Source organism: Phlebotomus papatasi, chromosome 2, assembly GCF_024763615.1.
Source record: "Phlebotomus papatasi isolate M1 chromosome 2, Ppap_2.1, whole genome shotgun sequence".
In the NCBI taxonomy this organism is placed as follows: domain Eukaryota; kingdom Metazoa; phylum Arthropoda; class Insecta; order Diptera; family Psychodidae; genus Phlebotomus; species Phlebotomus papatasi.
In genome coordinates this window covers 74,023,449-74,038,231 of record NC_077223.1, presented here as the reverse complement: position 1 = coordinate 74,038,231, position 14,783 = coordinate 74,023,449, and the positions used below count along the sequence as shown (strand labels likewise).

The following is a 14,783-nucleotide window of genomic DNA, read 5'->3' as shown; positions in this document are numbered from 1 at the left end:
ACAAAAGCATCAATAGCACGAGAGATGATTTACCGTCAAATCATAAAACTTTGTACCACTTTTTCAAGTTTTTCTTGAATATTTTCCAAATTAGTTGAGATATTTGAATGAGATTTTTATCCAAGATATCAACACGTCACAAGAATATAGCCCCACAATAGAAAAAAATCCGCGTATCTTTGGACAAGGAGGAAAATTCCTTGTAGGGTAAAATGAGGTAATTTGGAACTATTTACAATTTGGGACATTTGAGATTTTTTCACAGTTTTAAAGTATCAAAAGGAAGAAAAGCTGTTCCTGTTCTTCTTAATCGTCTTTTTCTTCTATTTCGTGGTCTTTGTTTTGTCTTTGCTAGTCTGAAATAACCAGAAAGTCTCAAATGTCCCAAATTATAATTGGTTCCAAATTACCTCATTTTACCCTATGTGGCACAAAGCTGCAAACGAAAGTTGTGCAACTTTGTGCCACCCTTTTTTTCAGGAAAAATTGTTGTTCAACTTGTCCAATCTCACAATCTTCAAATCATTACTCTATAAGTATTCACGATTAACCAGTACATATATAATATGTAAGATCGCGTTCCATATCTCTTTCTCAAGACTATTCAAACTCTTAATTATGGTTATTTTGAGCACTAAAATTTAGCATCCATTTTTACTTAAAACCATTAAAAAATGGAAATCACTTTTAGAGCATGAAGTAATTCAAATATTTTTCAACGATTTGCTTGAAACATGTATTTCTCGTAGATTTTTATTTAAACCTGAAGAGTTATAAGATTGTAAATACCCTAATGAATATTGCTAATTTATAACAAATGAAAGTACTCTAAGTTAAATACAATATCAATTAAAAACGTTCTGCTTTCGTAATGCATTATTGCAATAAAATTTACAATAAAAATTTATAAAACAGTTTCTATTGCGGTTTGGATTTCAACTTAAAATGATTTAATCCCATCCGCAATATTTTTTGAATTTGGATTAATGAAAAATCAAATTGTATTAGTAAAAATTGGCTAAAAAGTTAATTAAGAACTTCAAAGTTCCAAATAAATGAATATAGAATAAAAATGAAATTATTTTTCCAAATCAAAGAGACTGAAATTAATTTAGAGACTTTTCTAGACGTACGAACTTAAAAGCTAAATGGCAAGAAATATTCTAAGACGTCTAAGATTTTTGAAAATCCGACTCTATATTTTTTTATTTAGATTATTCTTTATGCAATGAGATGAGATTCTAATTGTTGAAATTATTCCTATTTTTGTAATTGCTTGGGTTTTCTTTTAAAACCAAACATATTCCATTGATTTTTTGGGAGTTTGAAATAACGATTTTACTGATGCAAGTTAAACTTTCAAAACTTTACATCTTCCAGAATTTTTATTTTTATTTAACTTAACAAGTATAATTTATACCTGTCAAAATTTTAGCTCATATAAATTTTTGATAGAGAAAATTCTAAGTTGTAAAATAAATTAGCGATGTTGGCTACACCCCCATCTGAAACAGATGGTCTTACTCATAAATTTTATGGTTTCTCAAAAGCTAAAAAAAGTCTTGTGTTGCGATTACAGAAAGTCAATGCTTTTTAGTATCATACATCTTACATATTTTCTCAAGACTCCATAAGAGCAAATAAGTGTATACGACTATCATGAGCGATAATCGGGACAAGTGAAAGAATTGAGCACTTCTCTGATTGCCTTTCATGCGTCCACCACAATCATTATGACCTTTTAAACTTTCACTGACATTTACCATACACTTTAATTATTTCTGCGACAAATTACACACATGGGGCAATTTCTTACTTGAAGCAGAGCCACGACGAGTTTCACTGGTCCACTGTGGAGGACAATAGTGCTGATGGTCGTTGTTCCAGGCAGTGTTGAGTGGTATCCAAAAGCCTCGAGAGAGGCTGCAGCGTCCGAATCCATTGCCCGTTTTTTTTTATTGAGCCAAATTGATCCAAAGATGAAAAACTACACACAATTGCGATATCTCGATGGATAATCACACAGCGAACATTCCTCAATTAGGCATTGATCACATAAATTCCATACAAATTGAAAATACTTGAAACTATCATTCTGAGAAAATATCGATAAACATATTTGCTATTGAAGAACACTCTTGAATGAAATCCTGTATCCAAAAAAAGTGATATTTTTAGCCAAAAATAGTTAGATAAACATCCCCGAGAGTTAAGTTGAATGTGGTCTTGGAACAGAGAAGATAAATGTGCAAAACTTTTTTTTCTTGCTTTTCAACCAAGAGAGAAGATGAAAAAACACACAGCACAGGAATTTATATTGATTTGCAGGCAAACACGAATCGAGCTACACACCCTAAAGACCGACCACAGCACTCGCGATCACTTCAAGAACTGAACTGGCAGATCGAGAAACTTAAGAAGTTGCTGGCGACTTGTTCACTTGCCAGCCACGGCAGCTTCTCACGTACACATCTTCAGAAAAATATGATCATGTGTTTCATGTTGTTGGTTGGTTTTATCGAAAAAGCCGGCGAATGCGCTAAGATTTGTAGATGTATGAAGTTTACTAGCTCAATACCGAGCCAAAAACACAAAATTGCGAACTGAAGAAACCTTCCTTCGACGGGCGTTTTAACAGCTTGCAATCTTAATGTCTACCGTGAAGATTAATGTAGAAAATGCATGATGTGATTAAACAGTAATCTCCGTCTGTGGAACATATTTTACGTCAAGCAATTTACAGATGGTTTCTTATATCGTGCAAGTTGCAGTTTTAAATGAAGAAATGTTCAAGATACAAATTCAAGGTAGTATCTCGTCGTATTCCCTTAGCGGACCTCTTTTGCGCGGTAAGAAAGGATTCTTTACAGATGATCTTCGGCCAATCGGAGTGGGTTTACAAAAAAAAAAAGAAACGTTGATACGGATATGACCTTTGGATCATTTAGCTCCATCTTAAGAAAAATAAATTATAACACAACAAAGGGGGGCGGGGGGGGTACAAATAGGGTCAAAGGAACACCTATTGACAATTTAAGAACTTGTGTCCTGACCTATTGGCACCAAATTATGTACAAAATGTGAAACTGAATTTATGCACTCATCCTTATAGAAAAAGGTAGATTAATAAAAAAAAGCGTCATGTTACTTGCATTTAATTAAATACATTTAATAAATTGAGATATTTTGACGAAATTGAAAACAAGTATTTCCAACCGAAGAAGTGTTCCTTCGACCCTACGTACGATCTTCGTGATAGGCTCATTCCTAGTAATTTCCATACCTGAGGAGCAAGGAAAAGTCAAAAATCATTCTTGTATTCTTCTTTGTATAGTAGGGAAACCGTATCAAATTTCGACCTGTTTGCAATTTCGGTCACTGCCTTTGTTTCTCAAGATTTCATGAGTTTTTGGTTTTTGATTCTCTAGAAGTCGTATAATGCAAAGAAAGAACAAAAAAAATGCCCCTACAAACGAAGTTAAGCGGAAAAGACCTTAGAATGCTTCCGGAAGGGTATAAGGTACTACAAGAATTAGGATGGCTGAAATATTACCCAAAGCAATGACTGTATTTTCATTATGAATGATTTTAGAAAAAATAAAAATCATAAACAATCAACAAGGTTCCCAACTGAAGATGAAGTTACAAAAAATTCCAATTTGTATTAAAAATATTAACATTTTGAACTTAGTACTTTGGTGCTCACATCTGACTAGGCTGAAATTTGGTACAGGTCCTATAAACCAAAAAAAAATAATAATAATGGTGGTACAACGTTCCATACAGATACCTAGACACACTTACGACTTAAGCCGAGAGACGACTTAGTGGAAAATGATGGAAATGTAGTTTGAACATTATTTCTAATACAATTACTCTAAGCCGTCTCTCGGCTAATCCTCAGATCTGTCAAGCCCCTTAGGCCTTCCCGCAAGGGGAGTACGGAACATCCATTATTATTTTTTCCTTATACAGGGATGGGTTTGTCAGTTCCATGCCCCGTGTAATCAATTACAGTGGAGCTCACTGGATGCAATCCGAACATCTTTAACACCAGAGAAACTCCTGGTGACTAAAAGGGGATTCGAACCCGGGACATTTACATCATAGAGCGAGTGCTCTACCACTTGACCCATTGAGTGCCTAAAAAAAATATTCCCAATATTTAATTTCGTTCTCTGCCACACCGACTTAGCAATAGTGTTGAAAAATTGGCTTATGCAAATTTTTATTACCAAAATTCAACTTACAATCCAATAAGTATTAAGAGTTACACGCACTTTAAAATTGTGTAAACTTGCCTGGAATTCTCACTGTTTTAGTTCTTTTAAAATATTTTAACACAGAAACGGGACAGAAAAACTCTATCAACGAAAATTAGTTAAGATCTAATCTTTGATATAATTCGATCAAGTTACACCGTTTTACTTTGGATAGAACCAATATGGGGCTTGAAATTTCCTCACAGAACAACATAAATAAATATTAAGATAAATTCAAATATTTTGACTCGCTAATTCCTAAGCAAAAAACTAGAATTTTCCAAGGAATTGGGGCATGATCCATACTTTGGTATTTAAAACCATTCGATTCTCCCTTAATTCGTAATCAAATATTTAAAATTCAGAAATTTCATCTTCAGTTGAATGAATACTGTGAAATATATATAATATATTTTACAACTGAAATTTAGTTCTTTTCATAGCCAGTTGTTATATTTTGATCTTATATTTTATATTAATAATGAAACGAAAATTATTTTTCAAGGTTGCAAATCTCAGTTCCTTCTATTAATAAATAAAAAAATAAACTAAAGTAATAAATTTATGACTTTTAACTGCAATTTGGCTAATAAACTTAATAAAAATATACTTCTTCAGGGATCGAAATTCATTTGTAGACGGTTCCTACATAGGAGGTTAACCTAATATCTTATAAATAAATAAATTAACCAAAAATGAAATTAGTATTTTGGATTAAGAAAGTTTCAAACAGTGTTAAGAGCGATTTAAAAATTTATTAAATGGTTTATAAAAGCGGGGAGTGGAGAATCCGCCCTACGGCATCGTTTCTTTAAATTATTGGATATGTATGTTGAAAGCATTAAGGGAAGGCTTTCAGTTTTTGCACATAATCTGACTTCGAACAATTCATATTTTTTCCATTATCCTTCAATGAATCCTACCCAATTTTTTCAGTTACAACTAGCTTTTAAAATATATTGCTATTAGGTCAGATTCATTAAAGGAATATGAGAAATATATGAAGTGTTCGAAGTCAGAGTTGTGTGAAGTCTGAAAGACTTCCCCTATTTGTCATATCCCATTGATTCCCATTACAAAAATATCTTAAAACAATAAAAACTGCAATAGTGATAATAAACTTTTTCCACCTCTTCCTCCTCGGTAGATTATTCAAAATAATTGACTAGACGGGACTAAGAAGTAAAGTTAATTGGAGCAATGCCAAAAGCCACAAATTTTTAGAGGAAAAAGAAATATAATTAATTAACTGGGCAATTAATTGAATAGTGCATCAAAATAGAAATTTCATTCATACACATATGAACATGACATAAGCGAAAGACCATAGGAATACCATTTAATAAACTTCAGAGTAATCAGTGTTATGCCTAATGAATTTTATTGCTAATAATTTATTTCAAACAAAAAAAATAATAATAGAAAGAAAACAATAATAATTATCAGATAAGTCAAACACTAAAAAAAAATAATACCAAAGAGATATTTTTCTTCTTCGTCAATCATTGTAATCCACTTTGGTAATTGAATTTGATAAAATGAATTAAAAACAATTTATATTTTTTTTAAAGAAATAACTAAATTATTATAAATTAAACAAGAAAGTATATAGTATTAATAAATTATGTATGTATCTGGACGATGAAGAAAATACTTGAAGCATTTCTTGAGCAAGGAAAGTCTGATGAGGAGGGGTAGATTGTGATGTAGAAAAGCAATTTCGTTGATATGATCATTTGAATGTATTCATGAGATCCCATCATAAGCATCCCTTGATGGTTTGTTTTGTTATGAAGCTCTGGCAGTAGCCATTCCATGTCAGAAAATCATGAGCACTCGGATTAGCCTCACTTCTCACCTTCTCAATCACTTCGGATTCACTTTCTCTGCCCGTAGTTTCTTTGTCATCTTCAAGAAGAACTCCGGGATCTGGAGAATCCCGTGCACGATTGTGCAGAGGTCTCTTTCTGGCATCATCTGAATCACTCTGCACAAAGAGTGGTGAATGATGGGATAGGAAACTGTGTTCAGATTCATCAAAAGATGCTGAATTTGATGAATGAACGTGATGTTTATTTGAAGGAATCTCAGCTTCGATGTCAGACACATCGGCTATGTCCAGGGAATTCTTTTCAGAATCCCACCACGGTGATGCTCGGCATTCTGAGGCTGTATGATAAGATGAAGATCGCGACTGGGGTGTCCAGGTGCAATCTGAAGCAGTTATAAAAGACTCATCTTCGGTGGAAGATTTCGATGATTTCAAGCTTGAATTCCAGTCCTGAAAATAGATTTGAGAATTTTCAATGTCAAATTATGTTTTATCATATTTGGTTGAAAATTTTAAACAGGTTTTCAAATATCTTTATTGATAAAGAATTTTTCAATGTTCTTTTTAATTAAGAAGTAATTTTTCAGTTAGTTTCTTTAGGGATACGATACGCGGCTTAACATTGAGTTTCTTTTCAAAAATATTATCAAATAATAATAATAATTTTTTCAGTGCATTGCGAGAATTATTAAATGAGAAATCGAAAAATTAAGCCTTAAGATTAACAACCGACGCTATTTATAGCCTAGAGATCAACGCAGATCGATTCTTAAAAATTCAAGACCAGCAACACAACAAATATTTCATAAAAAATCTAAACTCAGAAAAATTATGATTTTTAAAGGGGGTACGTGGATTAGGAGCAATAGAAAAACAGCATATTTTCTTTTCGTCTTTTTTCCATATAATAAAAAAAATATTTATTTCGAACTCTTAAGCATAGAAAGGTATAATAATTTCAACTATGGTGGAATTTTCATTTCAAATTTTTTTTAAAAATCAGTCGTTGGGATCGGATTTTAGAAGACGGTTTCTGAATTAAAAAACATACTTTTCAGTGAACAAATTTCTCCGAGTATATTCAGCTGACGTCAAGAAACTAAATATTTCTTATTAGCTGATGAGTTAAACTCGTACTTAAGCGGTTGAATTTTGTGCCTTGATCATATCTCATTTTGCAAAACGAAAACTGGGGCCAAATTCTTGAAAATAACCAGTTACAATTAGTTACTGGTTCCTGTCTATTTCGTTCGTCGATTGCTTGGTTAATCGGAAATTTATCCATGACAAAAACAAATTATCTCATATAAAGCTCTATTTTATATTAATAAGAAACACTTTTCATTCTTTTAAGCAGTCACACAATATTATTTTTATAAAATATATTAACCAGTATAAAACTTATCTGGTTACGCTCGTGAATTATGCCCAACGCACAATAACTTTTGTTTGTAAACATATTTTCAAAATTTCCTGTGAGAGTGAGCGAGATGACTAGATCTATATTTCATTCATTCCCATTTAAATGTAGAAAACGTGTTTGCAAAATAAAAGTTATTGTGCGCTGGGCATTACATCTCTGGTTTAAAATACTCTGAAAATTGTATTTTTGTATAATATTCTCAAAGAAGCCGAATTTTCAATTTAAAAAATGTATCGTTTAAGTACGAGTTTAACCACTGATTATATATTCCTGGATAGTAGGTAGAGATTTTTGTGTCTCATAGTAGTGCAAACAAACCAAATAAAAGTGCACCCAGGAATGATGAGATTTGATCCTGAGGAATGAAAATGTAGGACTTAAGTGATCTTCAGTCTCGATAATATCAAGAAACAAGGGTACGACGTCTTTATTCGTACTTTTATTCACTTTTTTTTGCACTACTATGGAACACAAAAATGTCTACCTACTATCCAGGAATATATAATAGTAATCCGTGGTTTAACTCATCAGTTAACAGGAAATATTTGTTTTTTTGGTTTTCGATGAATATATACTCTGAGAAATCTTGTCCACCGCAAAGTGAGTTTTTTCAAAAAGATTTCTGAAAATTAAGCTCCAACGTCTGAAATTTTAAGGGAAATATGAATTCCAAGATTTCAGAAAATATAGTTAAAATATAGTACTTTTTTACGCTTAAAAACTTGAATTAAAATAAAAATTTATCATGCTGAAAAAAATAGAGAAAACATGCTGTTTTTCAGGATTTTTAGCCCACGTAATCGCTTCATAAAATTTGACATAGAATTTTTTTTTAAATCACAATAAATTAACCAAGAAAATAACATTTTTATACTGAAATAGGAGAGCATGGGGTAGTTTAAGGCACTTATAGCTTTTGAAAGTCGCATTAATACTGAATACTTTGTACAATTTTTTTTTCTTCAAAAATTGAATTGGATAAGAAAGTAAAATAATTTCAATAGGAGAAGGTAGTACCTCTCTAAAGTTTTTTAAAGACGTATTTCCTAAACATTTATAGCTGAATGTTGAATCGAAGTATAGAGATAATTCGAGGATGATCCACTGTTTTCTAATGTTTGAACGAGAAATAGAATAAATTTAAACAGTGGATTAACGTTTAAGCCAAAAATTAGACCCCCGATTTCGGAGGTATAATTTTTGGCTTAAAGATGGAATAAGCCTGTCCACATCTATCCGTAAATTCTTCCTGAAAATACTGTTAAATGATACCAAATTGATGTAATCTGCACTTTAGTGGATTTAATGAAAAGAAATAAGACCTTCACTCTATTTACAGCTTCTTAAAAAGCCAATTTTGCCTGAAATAAAAAGAAACATCGTCCATATGCAACTTCAATGAGTCGCCACTGAAGTAGGAGTCGCGGGAATCGCGCTTTTTTTGCACCCAAAAAACATGCACATTCTTTCACTTCCACAATATTGATTCCTATTTTATTTTAGAGAATTTTTAGCAAGTCTGGTGGTTCAAGATTACCAAATAACGAGAAAAAGCCGTGGAATCTTGCTAAATCGAACGAAAACATTGACGAATTGACATTTTCTGGCATGCCAGAAATGCCAAAATATGGGGTTGCCGTATGACAAAAACAGCTTACGCCAAAGCACTATACCTCGTTTCTGCATACGAAAAAATATTTAAACCTAGCTTAATTTTAACTCTAGATTAAGGCTAATCTGAGGTTCAACTGAAGTTATTCTTCGTTTCAACATTCAGCTGTTACGGAACAAAATTCAAGATAATTAAGTTCAAATAGTTTTCTGGATTTTTTGGTACTGGGTATTTAATATCATAAGGGAAATTGGCTTGTCTTTGAATGCGTCAGCCTTTGCATTTTTCAATTTTTCTCTCATTTCCCAAAACATAAATACTATTCTTAACTATAGACTAATAAATATGTTGTTTTAACTTCGATTAATCTACTAGAGTGTTTGCAATGGAAAATGAGAGGAAAATTAAAATATTCAAAGACGGGTCTTTTTCCCTTATAGGGCAGATTTCCAATATTATTAACTTATTAACCTAAAAATTTGTATTTTCGAAAGTCATATATGTGTGAAATTGCCCCACCCATCCCTATATTGATCAGTCAAACAAATAACAAAAAATATAGTCAAAAAATGCTTTTCATGGCATTGTACCAAAAATTTGATAATTAATGCAAAAGATTTTCTATAATAGGATAGAATAGGATACCTAATTCTGAACAGGATTTAATTCTAAATTTTATGATTTTCGCACTATTTCAGCTCGGCAAAAGAAAAAGACCTCGAATGACCCCGAAGAAATATTCTTGAATGCAGGTTTTAAACTTTTTCTTAGTCTTCTTATTTTTCTCTTTGTCTACCTGAAAAAGTGAGGAATTTCAAAATTCAGAATTATATTCTGTTCAGAATTACCCTATTGTACTCTAAGAAATGTCAATTCTATAATTCGGCAATTCAATACGGAAAGGCTACCACTTTAATTATTCTCCCGCGGATATCCATCTAATCAATTAAGAGACACTTAAAGCAATAAAAGTCTTACATCTGTTCCATTTTCGCACTTCTTCTCCGATGTCGTGGTCTCGATGACCTCCAAGCCATGTTGAGTGTCACGCAAAACATTGTCCAGTGCTTCAGCCACGCTGGCGACAGTGTTGAGTTTCTCTGAGATCGCCTCGCAGGCGATCACATTGTCGGTGGCCATTACAACACGGTTATTTTCTCCTGATGACGACACCCTGAGAAAAATGTCACGATAATCTTTCTTTCTTTTCACTCTCGATCCCAAATCTATTTATCTCGAACAAATACACAATCGGCACAAATGTCAGGAAAACATGTCAGTGAAATGGGGTAGAGCAATCACGTATATAAACTAAAGAAGATCGTATTGTGCAAAAAGCATTTGGAAGTTTTAAACGTTTGGCTATTTAACTTTGTTTCTGGCACAAAAACAAAACATATGATCAATATCTTTTCACAGTTTCTGCGAGCTTATTGTGCGACTAGGCAATATTTAAAATGAAATAAAGCAAAATTAGAATATCAGAGGCATAAAAATCCCGGCTGTTAGCCAGACAGAAAGGCAAATCTAACGCTGATTTCTGAGAGAAAGCGGATATTAAAGCCGCACATAAAATCCATTGAGATCCACCAAAATTATTTTTTTAAGACATCACAAGTGCTTCTTTTACAATTTCACAAACCACGAGGGGGACCGGCACCGAAAGCCCGTGTGGCAGGTACAAATCACGACATCACACTGGACTTTACTGACACTGTGTCCGACCGATTGATGCCAAAAGATCTTCCCACGAAAATTGTTTTTATTCTGGTTATTTTAGTGTGGGACAATTTTCACTCTCAAGGCGGATACGCTCAGATTTATTTGTACTTTTGTCTTAAAAGATAGCGGTAATACTTTAGATCTTCTCAATGAGATATTTTGAGATTTATATACTGTACATTTCTTTGAATAAAGTTGTGAAATTGAAATGCAAATTTCAAAGTAATTTCGATCTACGATGCAATTAATCAAAATTAAAATATTTAGATTTATGCTATGTTAAGGAATGATGGAAATATATAAACTCTTTTTCACTGATTTCAAATAGTAACATTAAATCTTTAATGATTTATTTTATGAGACAGTAAAAGTTCGCAATCATCATAATGCTCGTTGGTTGTAAAGCAATTTTCAAACATAAAAAGCAACAAACACATTAATAGTGTTAAACTTTAGATAAAATCATGAAGTTTTAATAATATTAATTATGAAAATAGGTCTTCCCGTAAGTCGGTTTTTCTAAACATGTATTATTATTCTTTCTTAAACAGAGATAGGGTTGTCAATCACATCCCCCGTGGAATCAGGTGCAGTGGAGCTCACTGGATGCAATTTGAATATGTTTAACATTGAAGAAATCTTGTGATGTTTAAAAGGGATTTGAATCTGCGACACTAGCATTGAGTGAGTACTTTAGGATTTGACCCATTGAGTACTTAAGTAAATGAAACTATTAAAATGTATTTTTATTAATTTTTAAGGGATTACGTGGATCTTGCAATTTAAAAAAAATTAAATTAATTTAATTAAAATTAACAACACGTCAACAATATGCCAAAAATATTTTCTGAAAGTTTCAAGTTGTTCACTAATACACTGTTCACTGAAATTTTGCACATTCCTTCTAGATAAGATTATTTAGAATTTGCTCAAAGAATTTACAAAAATGACTTAAAAACTGGATTTGGGAAATAAATTGGATTTTGATGCTTAAAAAAATATTTTGATTAGATCATATTCATGTGGATCGTAAAGCGTTTCGAAACCTTTTTAACAGTAGGGGAGACCGGGGTACAATTAGCCAGGGGCAGAAGTAGACAGTGGATTTTTCTCGGTTCCCTTAAAATGTACCTTGAGCAAAGTATTTTTTAATGAAAAGGAACACATCCCCATATTCCCAGAAATATTTATAAGTCTGATCCTGTTATCCTACAATTTAGAAGCATTTTTATAAAATGGGTATAAAACTGCAGTTTTGATGTTTCAGTTTTTGGACCAGCATTTGGTTTTCTGAGTTTGTAGTCAAGATTTCATAGTTTTACCTCGTTTCTGGTTTCATAAACCTAATTAAAAAATATTTTTCACTTGGATAATAATTATCCAATTTTTTATATAAGATGAAAAACACTAAAACAGCCCTCGGGGCAGTTGTAGCCACTCTTCCGTGGCCGGATAAAACTATCAATGATTTTTCACTAATACATGGATAATTGTTAGATGAAAGAGTACTATTGATATTCCAAGCAATATTGCCATTCGGATGAAAAATTTGTGAAATAGATTTTTTCAGGATATTTTCATCAATTTTGCCGCAATTACAAAAATGTCATAAAAAAGTCGGCTAAAGTCTTTTTCATTAGGTTTAAGTTACATATTTAGTACCAGTGGGCTTCAGTGGATCAAGTGAAATAACACTTGGTATTTCCAGTTTTAAAATTTCGTCTGGAAAACTGGTGGCAAATAGCACCCCGAAAGTGGCTAAATCTACCCAGGCCGGGGCAGGTGTAGCCAATGTGTCATACTTTTTTCATTATCCTCTCTAAAAAAAGCCAAGGATTTGAGAGGATTTCATAAGTGTCCAGTAGAAATTCACAAACAATTTTACGAAATATTTTTCTGTGTAAATATAATAGAACGTAAAGTAAAGAGGTCCACAGATTAAAGGTTCAGTCTATTTAAAATTGGCAGATTTTTAGACCTAAATAATAAGCTATTTCAGAGATTTTTAAAGATCATGTAGATCATATTGTCCTTTATATCATCCTAGGTAGAAAAGAAATTTTCCCAAAAAGTTCGTCAGTTAAGAAATTGATCCATATGGATATGCATTATGCATAAAATCCGTTATAGTAAAAGTTGTGCCGACTGTTTCTATTTTAAGGCATTTAGCAGTAAATGGTCCTGAAAATTAAACTCACCCATCCACAGTGTCATCCAAGACGAATGCTTCTTTCAGGCGTGTCTTGAGCAATCTTCCAAGACGAACCATGCGACCAACCTCTACAAGAAGACGCTCTCGGCATGCCAGGTACTTTCGCAGACGCCCCCGACGTCTCTCAGCATCATCAATATCACATGTTGTCTCAACAGCTGCCCGGAGCTCTTGCAACTTCTGACAGTGATCCTCGACACTGCGGTGAAACACCGCGGAAACTCTCAATCGTGTCATCTGCTCCTGACTTACAGATTGCAGGTTACTCCAAGCGCGTTGCAATTGCATCAACATATCTGAATTGCACGATATGTCCAATTTGCAAGATTGTCGAAGCGTGAGTGATGCCTCTAACAGTTGACATCCATAGCTGAAAATTCCCTGTGAAATACAATGTACAACAAATTTCTGAGTTGCAAGAAGATTTGCAAATTTTCAGATAAAGACACACCTTAGCTGTCTCCTGAAAGGTCTGCAGTTCCTCCTTTTGTGTCTGAATCTCACACATACTGCTGCCCACGTGAGAATGCAACTTAATCATAACGTTGTACAAATCTTCCATCCACTTAATTGCCACCTTGGCGTCTTCTTCGTATGAATGAATGTATGTCACTTGCTCAAGAGTGAGTTTTTGCAATTCCACACTGTCGATAAAGATATTTCTCCGAGCAATACTTGCATCGAGAATATCTCTAATATTGACAATGTCTTCACTGTAGTCAAAACCTATGTCACATCCCAGAGCATCTTTTACTGGCATTGCAAGCATATCGCTTAGCTTTTCACCTTCTCTGATGAGTTCCTTCTCGACGGTCTCTGAAAAGAATACAGTAACATTTATGTCTTAATTTCAAACAAGTGGTAGAACTTGATCAGCATGGAATATGTGTTATAAAGGGCAGTTTAACCACTTTTGGCCGGTCGGTGACCCACTTTTCGGCCACATAACTAAATGGTTTATTTTTTTTTTGTAAATCATACCAACCAATCATAATAATTGGAATACTTGTCTTCCGAGTTATAGTCTTAAAAAGGCATATTTCAAAAAAATATAATATTTCATAAAAGTTTTACAAATATTGCTAAATGGTATACGTTAAGCAATCTATTCTCATTTATTAGCGTTATTGTAGGACTTTTTGTTCACAATAGAGATCAATTAAGACCTTTGAGAGATCATCTCATAAGTCAAATTTTCGACTCTTCATAAAGCAGGTTTTGATGGTTAAACTTTCAAAAAAGAGGTTGTAATTACTTGCAAAATAATGTCAGTTTGACCGTAACAGGGAGAATTAGGGCACCTTTGAATTCGGGTTCAGTAGACTCTCTCTCAATTGGGTATTTGGGGCAAAATGTCATCCGGTTTATCGATAGATTTGGGCGTCAAAGCCTTTGTAAATTCCACAAAAAGAGCTCAATTATAAATAATCACGATAAAATAGGGAGAACTTCAGCGAATTTGAGTGAATTATCTTCATAGGGGAATGTTGGTATGGTTCGCATAGAGGGAACCTCCAAACAACGCAAATTTTCTCTTTGTTAGCAAAATTCTAATTTGTCATTTTTTAGCCATAAGATAGATCATTATTAAGCTCATGAAACGAGATGAGAAATGGTAGGTCAGCTCTTTGCAAACAAGAAGAAAATTCGCATCGTTTGGAGGTTCACTCTGTGCGAACCATGCCTACATTCCCCTAATTGAACGTAAAAATTGTCAACAA

General features: G+C 33.1%; 1 protein-coding gene across 1 annotated transcript in view; it reads right to left on the bottom strand.

Annotated features, from left to right (window-relative positions):
* LOC129801038 (titin-like) overlaps positions 1-14,783 on the bottom strand; it is a 257,548-nt gene that overhangs the window by 229,830 nt on the left and 12,935 nt on the right. Inside the window, exons 6-10 of the mRNA XM_055845796.1 lie at positions 13,514-13,878; positions 13,049-13,443; positions 10,107-10,302; positions 6,025-6,543; positions 1,817-1,987 (exon numbers count right to left, since the gene is read on the bottom strand). Of these exons, the coding sequence (XP_055701771.1) occupies positions 1,817-1,987; positions 6,025-6,543; positions 10,107-10,302; positions 13,049-13,443; positions 13,514-13,878 (1,646 nt within the window). The remainder of the gene's footprint in view (positions 1-1,816; positions 1,988-6,024; positions 6,544-10,106; positions 10,303-13,048; positions 13,444-13,513; positions 13,879-14,783) is intronic.